The sequence below is a fragment of the Eucalyptus grandis genome, chromosome 6, assembly GCF_016545825.1.
Source record: "Eucalyptus grandis isolate ANBG69807.140 chromosome 6, ASM1654582v1, whole genome shotgun sequence".
NCBI lineage: Eukaryota > Viridiplantae > Streptophyta > Magnoliopsida > Myrtales > Myrtaceae > Eucalyptus > Eucalyptus grandis.
The window spans coordinates 25768301-25784714 of NC_052617.1; the positions used below are offsets into that span (position 1 = coordinate 25768301).

Here is a 16414-nt window from a genome sequence, read left to right on the forward strand (position 1 = left end):
TTAGGATTTTCGACAAACGTGAATACAAACAATGGGTGGAGGTTACCACCGGCCGTGGTGGCTCCGCTGGATAAGAGCTCCAGTGATTCTTCCCCAAAAGTGAGGGGTTCAAAACCCAGTGGAGGCATTTGGTGTCTTAAGTGTGGCGCCGGGGTGGTGGGTCCTCCGCTAGCGTCGCCCCAGGGTTTGCTCGCTAGCTACCGGCTGTACAGGGTTCCCTGGGTCATCAAAATAAATAAATAATAAATAATGGCTGGAGGTTTGTCTATAATTGACCCTCGCTTCCGCATTATGAATTAAATCTCTTACATAGTGATGATGTACGTCACTATAGAGAAACAAAGGCATAGAGCAATTGCTCCGATACCATGATAGAGAGGAAGTATTTAGGAAAAAAACTGTGTATAGGTATTAAGGCACAAGCCCAGAATAAATAGATACAGTGAAGCATAATCTAGAACATTCTAGGAAAACAATCCCAAAAAATATACAAAAAGTAATTCTAAAATATACAAGATCCATAAAAATATTATCCTAACCGTAGGATGTTCTAGCACTCCCAGCCACATATTAATCTCTTTATCAAGCAATGGGATTTGCACCGTTTCTTTCTTGGTCACTTGATTCAATGTAGTCAAAACAAACTCCCTTGAGATCTCCTCCCATCGACTACCGGAGCCCGCAATTGAGAATTCGAGTCTATTCTAGACCTCTACTTGAAGACCTAAGATCGAGTTTGTGCTCTTTTCTTAATCGTCATTCGCTTATCTAATGCATAAGGACCCATTGCACCGAAGTTTCTGCTCCGTTGAAGTCAAGCCACAACCAACTTGGCACGACCTGCATTTTCCAGACTTGTGTCGTTTTAGCGCGAACGCAGAGAGGGAAAAAAGCACAATGGAGAAAATCGAAGTTCAAAGTCCGTCAAGGTAATTGTGGCAGCCACCAACTTACAGGCGGAGAAGATCCTACATTTCTTCATTGCCCAGGACGTGGAGACCTTTGCAAGGCGATTTAGAAATTTCTGGTAGCAAATGACCCAAATAACTTGTAGCGAAACTCATCACGTCTTATGTATAAATTAAAAAAAAAAAAAAAACAGCTAAGTATAGATACTTTTCAATCTCAGTCTAAGGGCAAGAACGTTTTGTACACACAACATATAGATATACATAGAAAAGATGATGAGCAATCTGAGCAAGGCATTCAAATGCCGCCACTTCTGATTGCGGATTGGAAGCTGCCCATCATAACCTTCCTGATCCAAAAGCTGAAAAGGGACATATAACGCGAGGCAGCATCCTGCATGAGACAACAGTAATACGACATGTTTCCATATTCGCTAAAACAGGCAAACTTTCCAACGAGTCGCAGTGAGATATATGCAGTGTTTCCAAGTTTTGTAAGCTGGAAAGATCAGGTAGCTCTTTTAAAGATGGGCAGGAACTAATATGTATATGCTCCACTGATTCTGAATATTCGAGACCTTGAACCTCAATCAGCCGTGGGCAATTAGTAAGCCCCAAAAACCATAGCTTTCTTAAGCTTTGCATGCGAGACAGTCTCTCGAGGAATTGACAGTCCAATATATACAATTGGCGAAGGTCCTCCAACTGTGCAAGCACATCCAGTTGAATTTCTGTCAAGGATGACCTGCATACATCTATTCTGTTCAAATATTTGAAGGTGTGAAGGCATGACCATCCATGTGTGGACTCAAGATCAAAGAACCTCAACCCCTCAATATTGGGTGGAATCCGCTCGAGAAATTGAGAGCTGAGGCCTGGTAATTCAAGAACACGGAGTGCGGTAAGGGTACTTAAGTCAGCAGGCAACATGGTCATGTCTAAAAGGTCCAATCTCAAACTCGTCAACTTAGTTAACCTCCCAATCCACTGCAATTCTTGAGCTTGGCATACGTTTGGTGGTGCATGAGGCATATTAAGAGATCTAGAACGATCGCCATCAGACAAATACAGGTATTCTAAGTTGATTAGGTTTGACAGATCCGGAATCCTCTGTAAAGCTGAAGATGAAATGTCCAAAGATTCCAAACTTGTCGGAAGCTGTGGCAATTGTTGAAGCTCATGACAACCACGCAAACCCAAATCGTGAAGTTGAGAAAGATGACTAATAGTTGGTGGCACTACAGAAATACAGGTATTTCCTAAGCTTAGGATTTTCAAAGATGATAGTGCCTCAATTTCCATTGGAATTTCTCCCTCCAAAAATCTGCAATCGCTAGCTTCTAAATATTCGAGCTTCTCCAACATCCCTATTGCCTTAGGTAGCTTTCTCAATTTACAGCTTTCCATGAGTAGCACCTCCAATCTCTTAAGCTCTCCGATCGAATTGGGCAGCTCTATAATGTTTGTGCGAGATAGATTCAACTCGACTAGAGATATCAGTTTTCCAATTGACTCTGGAAGTTTCTCCACAGATGAATCACTCAAAGACAACTGTTGAAGACTGGGTATCTCTCCTATTGAATCTGGAAGTTCAAGGAATTCCAAATTTTCCATCCTTAGTGTTGATAGACACATTAGATTACCCAATGAGTCTAACCATGATTGACACATTGTGCCTGGATTGAGCACGGTTGGAGCTCCTTTAAGCATCCTCAAACCATTACACCCATTAATTTCCAAGTGCTTCAAATCCTGCAGCATGCTAATGGATGGGTCAATTTCAACCAGCCTTTCACAATCCTTCACAACGAGTCTCTCCAAAGTCAAGCACGTAGAGAAGCTAGGCGTCTTGATTAACCTTCTACAATTCACGAGATACAGGACTTTTAACCTACGATGTCCCTGTGAAATTATTCATACAAGAATGTACAAAGATTGTCATATTTACTATGGGCAAAGAAAAAGGAGTAAATGTAAATTGCTCATATTACATAATATCGTACCATGATCTGGTTCCATCCACCCCAATCATTTGTAAGGTCAGATTCTGAAATTTTGAGAACAACCAGATTGCTTGGAGAGAAGTTAATAGCTTGAAACTCCGACGGACAATTTTGCCAAGAGAGCCATCTTAACTCCAAAAGGAGATTCCGGAAGTCCCCAACAAAGTTTCCTCCATCGAATTCAAGGAACCTTAACTTTACCAGCCCTAAAATGTCTTCACGTGTAATATTGCACCCTTGAGATTGTCCCCCTAGTTTGAGTGCCACTATTTTTGTTGTTCCCTAGTAAAGGACATAATAGGTAAATTAGGCCTCAGCTTTGGCGGACATAAAAAGAGGCTCATGAATTTAAAACAATATCTGTTCGTCTTGTTGGTAAAAGAACGAAAAGGGGCGGTAACTATCTCTTTGACTCACGAGCCATAATTACGCAATCCACCCGTAAGTATACGAGTCCGTTACCACAACCCAATCAGCTTGGCAGAAAGCAAGAAATTTCCCCACACGAGGTAGCAAATGCCAAGACACAAATCAGTCAAAAATTCACTTATAACATGGCTGAACTAATGATCTGATAGAAGATAAAATGATCCCTTTTACCGATGAGCTACCACGCTCAGTTGTAAATTAACATAGTACTGGCCTATTCTATTTTCTAAACAATGTGAAAAATAGAACTTTAGCCAATACATACCTCTTTTCTTTTTATAACATCCATGGCTACGGTGGAAGACCATATCCTACTACGCTCTCCAGGATGTTTGATGCTCTCCTTGCGAACAAGTTCCCTCCCTAAATCTCTGAGTTGGTCATGCATCCAAAGGTCGTCATTCATAATTTTTATTAGAGACATTTTAACAAGAACTGAGATGGCTTCGCTTGGAAAAAAATCACAAGCTCTCCACATGGAAATTGCATCACTTCTTTTTTCACCAGCCATGTGACATGCAATGTCAAGGAATATTTCTTTTTGCTCATATTCCAACATGTCATAACTTACCTTCAATATGGCCTGAACTTCTTTGTGTGGCATTTTCTTCAACTTGGCTAATACATCATCCCATACTTCTTCGCTCTCGTTGCAAAGTGTGGATCCGATAACCACGAGGGCTAGCGGAAGTCCACCAGTGACTTCCACAATATCTCTTGTTCTTCGATCATATTGGAGGGGAGGAGTATCGGCATCAAATGCGTATCTACTGAAAAGTCGGAGGGCAAAAAAACTATGCATCTCCTCCATTTCATAGAAGTGATACACTTCAGGATGCATTGAGGCATTAGTCTTGTAAATTTTCAAAAAACTGATGTCCCTAGTTGTCATTATAATTCTACTTCCCGGACCGAACCAATCCCATTTTTGTGCTAGCTTCACAAGTTGGTCCCTTCTATCCAAATTATCAAGAACAATCAAAACTTTCTTGTGGCGACATCTTCCTCTAATCACGTTGATCCCAGAGTCAGTGTCATGAACCTTTATGGAGGGAGACTTAAAGATGTCAGATAATAATCTGTTTTGCAATTTCACAATTTTACCCTGTTGTGAAAATTCTCGAACATCTGATAGGAAGCTGCAACCTTGGAACTGAGACGTGATTAGGTTGAAAACAACTTTGGCAAGAGTTGTCTTACCAACTCCACTCATTCCATGTATTATGACAAATCGTATGTCGAGAGAATCTTTACCTAACAAATCCATCACAGCTTGCACATGATCATCGATTCCAATTAAATCATCAGGCACTACTCGAGCTCCTCTTGACAGTTTCCTTGAGACCTCATCGGTAAGAAGTTTTATAAGCTCCCCTTGGCTGCCGGACAAGAAATTCAGATTGAGTAACAACACAAAGAACATCAAGTTCCGTGATTTTTTACATGTGGATTTGGCATTCACATCAGTGGCGGAAATGGAAAATTTTATTTAGCAGCCAAAGCAAATTGCGACCAAGATATCTATTTTATACACGCACGTGTATCACATCTTTTTACAATGAGAGAGGAACAAAATCACGCAAACAGAGAGAGAAGAAGATTTGTGGCAAAACTACCAAGTCAAAAACACAACAATCAAAGGTTAAACGCCCATGGCGTGGAACCCGGAACTCGAGAAAGACAAATACATTCACAGCAAAATAACCACAGAGCGATGTGTTTATTTAGTGGAAAATCACTCATTGAAAATATTATTTCCAAAAAACAACAGTATAGATCACTTAGAAAGATCAATGGACTAATAATATTTTCATTTTAAACAACAATTATGCTTAGACATTTTCATTGACAATAATGGCATTTTCTATTGATTCATTGTCATATATTATATTGAAAATAAATTTTTACAAAAATATTTTCTATATCATCATCACGTTTCCGCAAGAAAAATGCGGCTGTCTAAATGAATTCTCTCACTAAATTTAAGTGAAAGCCTCCACAAACAGCTAAAATGTTCTTCCCTTAAATATGCAACCGGCTAAATCAGTTTGCTCTACATTTAATCTTGGTAAATTTAACAAACACTCTTAGATATTTGAAAAACCGTACTAATCATAGTCCTTGACACAATTATCATTTGTAGCTAATAGCGGCAAAAGTAAGCATAAGAGCTAGAATTTGGGGTGGGAGGACATTTAAGTACCAAAAGTTGTGAAGATACACATAAATATCACTCTTTTTAAAAAAAAAAAAAAATTGGGACATCTAAACGTTAAGTTCGGCAACCCCGGCCGGAAATTCTATATGGCAATTTTTTATTAATATAATTTGTCTACGTGGCTTGCCGAAGAGCTGAATCCGCAAAGAAGAGCCTCTTATTTGAATTTTGATATAAATATTAATTAACTAAATTCAAAACTAAATTAAAAATGGGAGATCGCATAATGGCGAGGGCTGTGCAGGCCCTTGCCGCTGCTACCTCCCCACTATCACTAGGAAAGGCTAGCGAGGATGGGAGGAGGGTCAGCTAGGGTCATCGGGCACTAGCCAACTGATGGCGAGAGCATGCGAGTTTAAGCTAATAGCAATACAAGAATATCAACTCCAGCAAATCAGAAATCATTTTTTTACCTTTCCGTTTTCTATGTCCCATCAATTACATTCTAAACCCCTTAACACAGAGTGTCGTCATCCTCAATATCTGATAAACATCGAGCCTAAGAAAAAAAAAATCGATGCATCGGAGCATCACTTCAGAAACAATTCTCCGACATCACTTCGTAACACCTCATAAAGAGGGAGTCTAGAATGTTAAGCAACTACAATTTACCAGAAAATGCACATAAAAATTTTAAAAGATTTCTTATCCACGGACCACATAAGATTTATTCATTGCACCCAAAAAAAAAAAAAAAAAGAAGGGAAAAACGGTAAGAAATCGGCAGATCTGAGTTTTTTTTTTGGTCGGTAGTAGATCTGAGTTGATCACCCGAAAAAGTAACCACTGAACCAAATCACACCAATTACAGCAAAATCCATTAGGATAACCTCACTTGAATCAGCAATTTCCTTCAAACACATGCATCTTGCAGTCATACACTAATCTAAATACGAGGGTTTGTCACAGTACTTTCGAAACTCAACTAAAAAGCCAATAATCTTTGTTTGTCGCGCTGGGGTATTGTATTCATAGGCGTGAAAAAGGAGTGAAGAAAAGCCTCAAAACTCTCTTACCCCCTATCTTTGCAGTGCCATCCTTTGACCGAAGCGACCTCTCTTAGGGCCTCTGTCCAGCGTTGCACTTCATCGGAGCTGAACCTGTCCTCATGCCTTTTCAAGGCATCAACGTATAATTCAGTTCTGAGCTTAACATCGTTAGGATCAACGTCGAAGAATATGGGAAGAATCACTTTGTCCATCGATCTTCTCAAGCAATCCACCATATGAGCAAGTTCGCGAAGACACCATGCACTAGATGCATAGTTTTTGGAGAAGATGGGGATGTAAATTCTGGAGACGTTGATCGCGTGTAGAAGCTCGCCTCCAATCTGTTCACCTTTTCGGATCTCTGCATCGTCTAAGAAGACGCGAATCCCAGCTCCATTCAAGGAGTGATAGAGGAAATCAGTGAAATTGAGACGAGTGTCCGGCCCTCTGAAATTCAAGAACACATCAAATTCAGCTCCCAGTGGCTCGCTACCTCCACCCGTGGAGGAAGATGTGGCTGTATCCGAGTCTTTTTTCTCTTCTTCGTCACCAACGCCATGTTCTGAGTTGAATTACTTCTGGTGTGTGCGATTCCGGGAGAGGACGTCGATTGTGAAAGAGCTAAAGAGTGTAGCAAATCACAGTTGCGTTTCTTTTATGAGGGTTTTCTATTTCATTTTTTTTGGCAGTATTGCATTTCCCACAGGAAATGATACCAATCACGCGTGCTAACAGCACCTCAGATAAATAATTCGGATCTTGGGGGGACCAAGCATCGCGACTTTTTAAAAAAAGTTTCAGAAAGGAAAAGCTGTTTCAAAAGACGTCATCGCACGTTCACAGCCTAAGGTGAGTTGACCTGCAAGATTGTCTGTGCCCTATAACACGCCATCACACCTTCACAGCCTTCTCGTTTAAGCTTGTAAGTGATAAACTCTCTCGTGTACGGTGGTCCAGCTAACTCTACGCGTGTCTGTGCGTATTTAACACGATCAATAAATCACTTGAACTCACAGTCTAAACCACTAATTACGTAGATTTCATGATGAAGTCTACATAACTTAATGATTAAATGACTGTGCTCTATAAAATAGTTATCATGTCCTTATTATTTTAACATAGATTTAGCCTAAATGAAGCGACATCAAATCAATGTGGTCCCATACAAGACCCGTCAAATTTTAAGGGCAAAAGATGCATCGCAAGCTAAAGAAACCCAATTCACACCGCCGAATAAGTTCAATCGGATGGAATGACTTGGATCCCCTTGGTCTACCGAAATCTAGCAAATGGTCAAAATCCGAACAAGATTATCAGATTTTTCGTTCTTTATCCTCGAACAGATTTTGCAGATTTCATTTTTATTTTCTGAGCAGAACAAATAAAGAGATTTCGTTCGGGTCACGTTAATCAAACTCAAAGACCGATCTCCCTCTTCTCTAGCCCTTGTGTCTTATTTCTTTATCATCCATGTGCCGAGGGAGAGTTTGAATATTTTATTGGGCAAGACTTTCTTCTTCTTCTTTTTTCGAATGGAGCTTGGATTTCCAGCTTGTGCAAATCTTTTGTTCCGACAGAGGTTGGGTGGTGTCTAGTTCAGCTCTTCGTAAATCTCAAACTAGTCCAGTGCATGTTTTCCCGTATCATCCTGATTCATTCAAGATTCTACCTTTAAAGTGCTCCCAATAAATTTGTACTTGCGACTATTGAAAGAGGATAAAATTCCCTTGCCGACTTTAAGGTTACTCAATAGTTTTTCGTGGACACATAACTAAAATTTTTATAACATGACCCTCTGGGCCTAAAAATATTCAGTTAGGTGTGGGGAGACTTTCCAACTTGGATATCGAGGATGAATTGTATAAATCGCAGCAATCGTACACAAAGTTTTTTCAATTGCCCACTTGTATAGATTAAATGCCCAGACTTAATTAATACAATATATATAATGCATTCCATGTGTGTAGACAGTAGAGTGCCTGCTTTCATGTTTTGAGATTATAAAGAAAAAATGTATTATTATAATATATCTAAAAGTTGGTCACAATCTCAAGATTAAATACCATTTTTGTGTAACATGCTGAGCTTGATATATCATCTAAAACTTTCTTTTTATCGATCGTCCTTCTCCTATTTTGTAAACTTTCAAAAAATTGGGTCTCTATAATTTAATTTAAATATTAAGAAATCATTGTAATTTGCTTTTTTTTTTTTTTTTTTTTTGGTAAGAAATTACAAGCAATGCGAGGCAGAAAGTAGAAACTAAGCTGGGTGGGAAACGACAAAGTCAAAAGCACTAGAGAAGAAGGGAGGAGCGCCACAATGTACGCATCGGAAGCATCGAAGAGGCGCCGACGCCAATGCCCTTTTCTAACTTTTTTTTTTCTTTTTGTCCTTTTATATATGCTTTTTTTTCTTTTGCGTGCAAAGGAATAACGCAATATGACCGATCCAAAACTAAGGTCAACGGTCAATGCACTGAAAAATGTTCGCTCTTTATCGGCCGGGGCAACAGAAAATGCGATTCACATTATCCTTTTTTTTAAAAAGGAGAGAGAGAAATTCTCTCCTTTTTGCTATTTAATTTCCTCGCGATCTTATCGAAAGGAAACCCTAAAATTTATTATACGAATTCTTTTTAGAAATCGTCGCAAGAACCGTGTCGTTTGATCTACTTATGTCGTTTTTCTAATGCAATTATATATTTTAGATTGAGCCAAGCAACTCCAATCGACTTCAAGTGGTGGGAATCAGAATCTTTATTTGGTGAAACTGGAGCCCTTTGGAAGAGGAAGAGAATATCGTCCTCCGCAAAAAAAGAAGAAGCTTTTGGCGTCCTACTAACTCTGGAAGGCGACAAGAAAAAAGCAGGCATGATAGTCCCAATCACACCTACGCTGTCTTTTACTGTCGACTACTGGTCCTGGGCACGTTCCGCGAGTTACAAACCCGCAACGATCCATCCGAATGGACCAGACAACCGCGATTCGGATTATGTGGTCACTGCTGCGCGGCTTTATCTCGGGACGACGCGATGCAAAGAAACCGATCGAAGGGGCCACAGGAGCGAGCGCGACGTGTTGTGAAGTTCTTTCTGCCTCCCCTCTCCAATACCTCTCTCTCTCTCTCTCTCTCTCTCTCTCTCTCGGACTTGGCCCTTTTTCGAATTTCTTCTTTTTGGCTTTTGCTACCATTTTGGAAATTTTGAGCAGATTTTTGATAATGAAGTTTGAGCTGAGATTGGTCAGGCTTGTGTGAGTTAGTGCGATTGGGGATGGACCGGTAAAATTGATTTTTAAGACGTACCGGCCGGACCCACGTTAGCTGTTTTGCTTCTTATTTTGTTCGCCTATATTTGATATTCGGAATATGTAGATTTCTAGTGTCTAAAACTTTTTGTTAAAGGGAATTACATGGAGTCCCGCGAATATTATAAAGACAGTAAAATGAAAGAGGGAAAAAGTCACAAAAAATCTCAAACAATATCTATTATGATACATTTACCTTTTTTTTAATGATGCAAAAATCTCAGACTTATACTTGTGTGACATATGTACTCTTCATCAAGGTTTCGTCAATTAATACTATTGAAAATTTTGCTTACATAGATACTGAAAAGTAAACGGTATTGCTATGGCGCCCACATGAAATGATGTTGTTTTAGCTAAAAAAACCATCCGAAAGAACATTCATAGAAAAGGGTAAATGTGTTACATAAATATGAGTTCGAGGGTTTTTTTTTATGACATAAATGTGTCATATAGATACGATTTTGTGGTTTTTATTTTTAATGTTATAAGAAAAATTTTAGAAACTTGATATAATTTGGAGTTTTTTATATCATAAAAAAAAGTTTAAAGTAATTATATTATAAAATGGTATAGTTTAGGAAAATCTCAGGCAACATGGTTGGTGCGGGGGCAAGTTGGTGACATACCATTTAGGAAAATCTCACGCAACATGGTTGGTGCGGGGGCCAAGTTGGTGATGGCCCATTGTCCAACGCTGCCGTCCGCATTTCGCGGTTTGTCATTTTGGGGTTTCTTCGTTTCTTTTGGATTGGGGTTGACTCATAATGCAATGCATCGCATCGCTTCCCGCAAGAGAATTCACTTTTGTTGCTCCAAAATTTCATTTCGCAATTCCATCTTTTCACCTAGTTACGTGCAAATCGATGTTTGAGAATGCAATTCTTCGACCCAAATGATTCATTTAGTGTCGTGATGCGTCGAACTATAAATGTTTCTTCTCAAAGTCCATTCCATTAATGGGTCAAATCGATTTTTTTGTGAATTGGCTGTCCGATTCCTCCTAGATAGGCTATAGAAACACTTTTAGTTAGTATCTTTGGAAAAGCTTTTGATATCTAATAGCCCTTCCAAAGTGGGGGAAAAGCTCTTACAAAGGCGAATTCTTATTCAATTTGCTCTCAAGCTTTGAGGTGGAGAGCGATATCGGGCATATTAAAATCAGCTCACTAAATTGATGTGGTAAATGTCATGATAAATCGTAATTGGACCTTTTAATAATAAATGGACTGTATTTTATGTTGAAAATAATTTGGTCGCACAGCTTAACATTAAAAATTTGATCACATCACTTGTCATTAAAAATTTAATAAATCGCTATCATCGCACCAAAAAAAAATTTCTCAACCATAGAATGTCTGAACCTGGACCATCGAAAGTGATGTGACTCGTGAATTTCAAATGAAGCTGGATCAATCAGATTTGACGTTTCATATACTTATTTTTTTGGTATTAATATAGGTTGATTAAGTCGGTGTATTTATGAAAGTTTAAGGGGGACAAAAATGAGACAAAAACAAGCGACCAACTTCAATGTCATTGTCTTGTCTTGCATCGAGAGGTGAACCTGCAACGCTAGGTGACGATGGACTTGCGTGGTCGTCGGCGGAGATTCAGAGGGAGGCAACGGGCTCGACTCGATTGTGGAATAATCAATGGCTGGATTTTTCTTTCTATTTTTTTGTTTGCCCTTTCTTTGTTGTTTTTTGGAAGTGGTAATTGGATAATTCCGGTCTCGTACTTCATCGATGAGGTGGGCGAAATATTTCAGTAGCGTTTCAGCCTTTAACCTTTTTCAATTTTGAAATAATTATTACGATGATCCTAAACTTATTGAATTTGAACTTACTTATTTAATAAATCTAATCCAAAATCATTTGATGATTTAGTCGATGTAGTAATTCTGACCAAAATAATGTAGTCATTTTAGCCAATTTTAATTGGAAATCATCAAAGTAGATGTTGGTCATTGTACGTGTTACGATCAATATTGATATTTACATTTTTTTGAATCTTTTCCTTTTCTTTTTTATAAAAATGAAAAGTTTAATCACTTTAACATTGGTCAAGCCATATAAAATGACCGGTCTCAAAGATTTGCTATCAAAATTAGCCGAAAGGGCTACATGACTAAATTGGTGGAATTAAAAAAAAAGTTGAGACTAAATTGGCATTTGTATAATACATTTAGGAGTTTTGTCAATAATTCTCCCGGAACTCATATAGGGTGAGGATTCATTTGATAAGTAGAATGACAGCGAAAACACCAAACAGAATACTCCTCATGAAAAGAAAATTGTCATTAAGGTATGAGTTGGGGCAGGTTGTTATATGGCTTTAAGACATGATGTGATCGAAGATACTTGCCAACTTGGGATCTAACTTGGTGGTTTGAGCCAAGTTATGTGTACCGTGAAGCAAAGAGGCGAGCAAATTGGCTTGCCAACTGGGAAATCGTTGAATTAGAAGATGCCTTAGCTTTCGTTTCGATCTCCTTTTGGATTGACTATATTTCTTTTGGGAGATAAAATTGGACATTTTAATGTTAGGATGAGGTTCAAAATTTGATGTCGGGGGCAGTAAGCCCTATTCTTTCATTATGCCAAAAGAAAGCCGACAACATTTGTATTCTTAACATAGGCTAAGATGCTATATTGCACGCTTGAAAAACAAGGGCAAATTCCTCCCTAACTTATAAACTTTAACTCTAGTGACACGAACTTGGGAAAAGTGCCAAAAAGTCTTAAACCTTTTGTTTTTTGTGCCAATTTAATCTTAAACCTTTTTTTTTGTGCCAATTCAGTTCTAAATCTTTTTACGTTGTGTCAATTCAATCATTTCCAGCCAATTTTGCCGGATTTTGCTGATTGGACGCCACCGACTAACATGGTTTGATCGACATCGACGTGACAATTTTTAATAATATTTTAATATTTTTTTTATTTTTTATTTTTGTCTTTTTCCTCCAGCCGGTGAGCCGGTCGCCGAAGTCCGGCGACCGGCCAGAGGCGATGGCCAACAAGGGCAAGCCTTGCCCATGGCTAGCGAGGGCCGGCGAGGGCAAGGCTCGCCCATGGTCAAGGGGGTTGGCGAGGGTGGCCAACGAGGTCGGCCTTGCCCTCGCCAGTCTTCGCCTCTAGCCGGTCGCTAGACCTCGGCGACCCGGCTAGAGGAAAAAGACAAAATTTAAAATTTAAAATAAAAATATTAAAATATTATTAAAAGTTGTTTATGTCGCCGATTAGGCCACGTCAACCGGCCGGTATCCAGTCAGGCAAAAATCCGGTCAAAATTGACCGAAATGATTGAATTGACACAACATAAAAAAAGTTTAGGACTGAATCAACACCAAAAAAATGTTTAGGACTAAATCGGCACAAAAGCAAAAAGTTTAGAACTTTTTTGGTACTTTTCCCCACGAACTCCTAAATTTTCAGACGCGTGACCAAAATCTTTCCATTTGTGCCACTTACCCAAAAACACCTTCCATTAGAATTATCGTAGTAATGGCCATTTAAAATCTGATTCGTCATGTGGATAATTTGTGGCCAATAGATGTGTCGTGGCCTGTTGATAGCCCACCTTCTCCTTAAAACGACGATGTTAAGGGGATACCACGTCCTATCTAGCACACATGATGTTGGAGAAATTTGGGGCAAAGTTAAAAACGACGCAATTGGAAGGTGTCTCCTCAGATTTGGAGGCAATATCTCCAAAATTAAGTTTTTGACTATTAAAAATTCCAAACTGATACATTTATAACAAGTTTATAATCAATCGAGAGCATTCTAGCATGAATCACTTGTTGTTAGTTTATGTGGCATTACCATGTTCACAAACTCATTATTTCTGAATCGAAAACCATCAAATGTGAGTTCTATCCAAATCTCGGTTTTCACCGGTTAGCGTTGGTCTCTCTGCTTCCGGTACATGTTGATCCGGTGAGCGATTCTTGACCTGTAATTTTGAAATAGTAAGTTGGACACTTAGACTTGGGTGTTAACTGACCTTCGTTTCGCTAAGATTATTCATTGTCCAATGCATCGCGTGAGCATTGCCGACATTTCCAGTGCATCGTATGAGTATGCTGATGTATCTGTTGCAGTAATGGGTCGCCGATCGATCAGGGCCACTGCGATTGTAGTGGTGAGGCCATTTTGATCGTCGCTGAAGGGTTTATGAACTCAACAGGAAAAAAATCGTGCATTTCAATGGAAGAACTTAATTTAATCAAATTGACAAATTTTAAAACTTAATTGTACTTTTTGAAAGTTTTATGACCTAATTACATTTCGTAACAAGTTTTATAACTTAATTACAATTTTTGAAAGTTTTAGAACCCAATTGTACTTTTGTGATAAGTTTTAGAATTTCCAATGTACTATCTTATTTTAAATTGTTCTCTAGACCTCTGTCCTCTCTAAACGTGAATTTGTTCAGAAAGACTAATATTAGTTGGAAACATATCTGGACTTGCTGATTCTTACATTCATCCAACCCTGGTTGATGCAAAGATCGTGAAGAGAGTTGAGTCATCTTAAGGGTTCATTTGTACACACGTCTACGAATTATTATTCAAAAGAATGATTGGAACATGCCAAGTCGCAACTGCTTGTTGATAGTAGCTGGTGCACTCGTTGGGAGTGTAGATCACGTTCTTTTCTGATCGTGTGCTCTTGAACATGCCTTCTTTATGAGCGAATGTACTGAGGTTTGAAAACAAATAAGAATGCCGGACGTCATTGTACAGACTTGCTTTGTTCTAATCGCAATTGTTAACTTTCTGCTATCTCAGCATGAATGTTACGAACTTCATAGATTTGTTTCATTTTGGTCATTTGGGGCCTATTTGGTAATCATCCCAATGGTCTTAGATTCGAATTTTTTGTTTCCAAAAGTAGTTTTGGAACAAAATCATGTTTGGTAAAAATTTTATTCCTGAGAATAAATTTCTAATTTTTTCTTCCAGGAAGTAGATTTGGAACGAAATCGAGAATAAAAAAAAAATTGATTCTTGTTCCTAGGAATAAATTCAATAATCAAGCCATTTTCTTCTTCTTCATCTACCGCTACCACTGCGATTGCCGTCCGCCGTTCGTTGCCAACCGCCGCCAGTCACCAGCAATCGATTCAGCGAGCTCGCCGAAGGCTCGCCAAGCCAAGGTGAGGTTTGGTGAGCTTGCCGGAGGCAAGTGTAGCTGTCAGCGAGGCCCGCCTGGCCACCGGCGAGGCCAAACCTTGGTGGGACTGGGTGAGCCTCACTGGTGGCCAAGCGAGCCTCGCCCAAACCAGACGACGCTAGCCTAGCCACCGGCGAGGCTCGGCCGACGAGGGCCGGCGACGCTCTGGTGAGGTCGCCAGCCCTCGGCGACTGGCCACTTGAAGAAGAGAGAAAGGACAAAAAGAAAAGAAAAGAAGGATGATGAAAGAATGAGTGAAAGAAAAGTAATAAAGAAAGAGAGATTTGTAACTGGTTTTAATGAAATATTCACAGGTTTAACTATCGGTTCAATACAGAACAGGATAACCAGAGTTTAACTTTATCTATTCAACTATTAGCAGAAATATGCCGCCGCAGGAAGATTACTCTCAAGTCTTCTCCTACATGGCACCTTTGTCCCGTATGTAGCTGTCGAGAACAAGAACGTCTTCCCCTAACCCAAGATCTCGAGGAAATTCTGCATTAAAGATGAAAATAATAATCGTCGAAATGAGTTGTCATTGTCAATCGCTATATCAAAACTAAACTGAGCAACCAAATCTGGAGCTAGGACCAGCCACCAAATCAACTAACCATATCAAGCATATCTGCAAACAAATCAAGTAAATCTGATAACATAGCCTTGGCAACGGGATTACAGTTTTTCCGATAGCACTCTCCTTTGACTGTGAAGATACTGTTACTGCATAATTTGTTCGCTTTAGCCCCGATGGTGCTGAGGGCTATAGGCCGACCCTGCTCAGAAGCAGGATGGGGAGTACTTGAATTAAGGTTTTGAATGTCATGTGTTGAAATCTGGCTATGCAATGGCTGAGGGTGAGTCGTGGCGGAAAGATAGTGTCTTGCAGCTGTAACTTCTTCCAGGATTTGCATATTTGAAGGTGTTCGAGACATCTGCATGATGAGTGAGTTGTCACTTTGTTTAGGAAGAACTGGGGTGTCATTCCTTGGTGAGGTAAACCCAACGGATGGCGCAGGAGCATACGGCAGGCATTGAGCTGATTCATTCACCTGCTGTTGGCGACCGTAGTTCTGGAAAGGCGAGTTCGGTTGCTGGAACATCGTGAGCAGTTGTAATTGGAGCCCCATTTGGTACCTTGGGAGCGCGTTATGACCTGGGAACTTAACGAGATCAGGCATCCTCATGCTACGACCTGTGCACTGCTGTTGAGGCGCGATATTCATAGCTTGTGATGGATATTGAGCTGAAGAATGTGCACTTTGCAGCACCAAGGCATCACCCTATCTTCTTGGAGTTCGTGCGATATTTCTGCACAATCAAAAAGCTTGATTCAATAAACATTTCTTGCAGGAGTTCAAGGAATAAATACAATAGTA

The 16414-nt window shown here is 39.6% G+C and overlaps 1 protein-coding gene across 1 annotated transcript; it reads right to left on the reverse strand.

Annotated features, from left to right (window-relative positions):
- Positions 1-924: 924 nt before the first annotated feature.
- LOC104449078 (disease resistance protein RUN1-like) lies at positions 925-7184 on the reverse strand. The gene is made up of 4 exons (XM_039315444.1): positions 6575-7184; positions 3606-4719; positions 2912-3193; positions 925-2810 (listed from the first exon to the last, which is right to left on the reverse strand). The coding sequence occupies exons 1-4, from the start codon at positions 6781-6783 to the stop codon at positions 1248-1250; spliced, it is 3168 nt and encodes a 1055-aa protein (XP_039171378.1). The 5' UTR covers positions 6784-7184; the 3' UTR covers positions 925-1247.
- Between the last annotated feature and the right edge of the window lie 9230 nt (positions 7185-16414).

Coding starts and splice junctions, on each gene's coding strand:
- LOC104449078 (XM_039315444.1), bottom strand. CDS start 6,783: ATGGTGGATTGCTTGAGAAGATCGATGGACAAAGTGATTCTTCCCATA. Junction 4,720..6,574: donor TGGCACTGCAAAGATAGGGG/GTAAGAGAGTTT, acceptor CTTGTCCGGCAG/CCAAGGGGAGCTTATAAAAC. Junction 2,811..2,911: donor GTGGATGGAACCAGATCATG/GTACGATATTAT, acceptor ATAATTTCACAG/GGACATCGTAGGTTAAAAGT.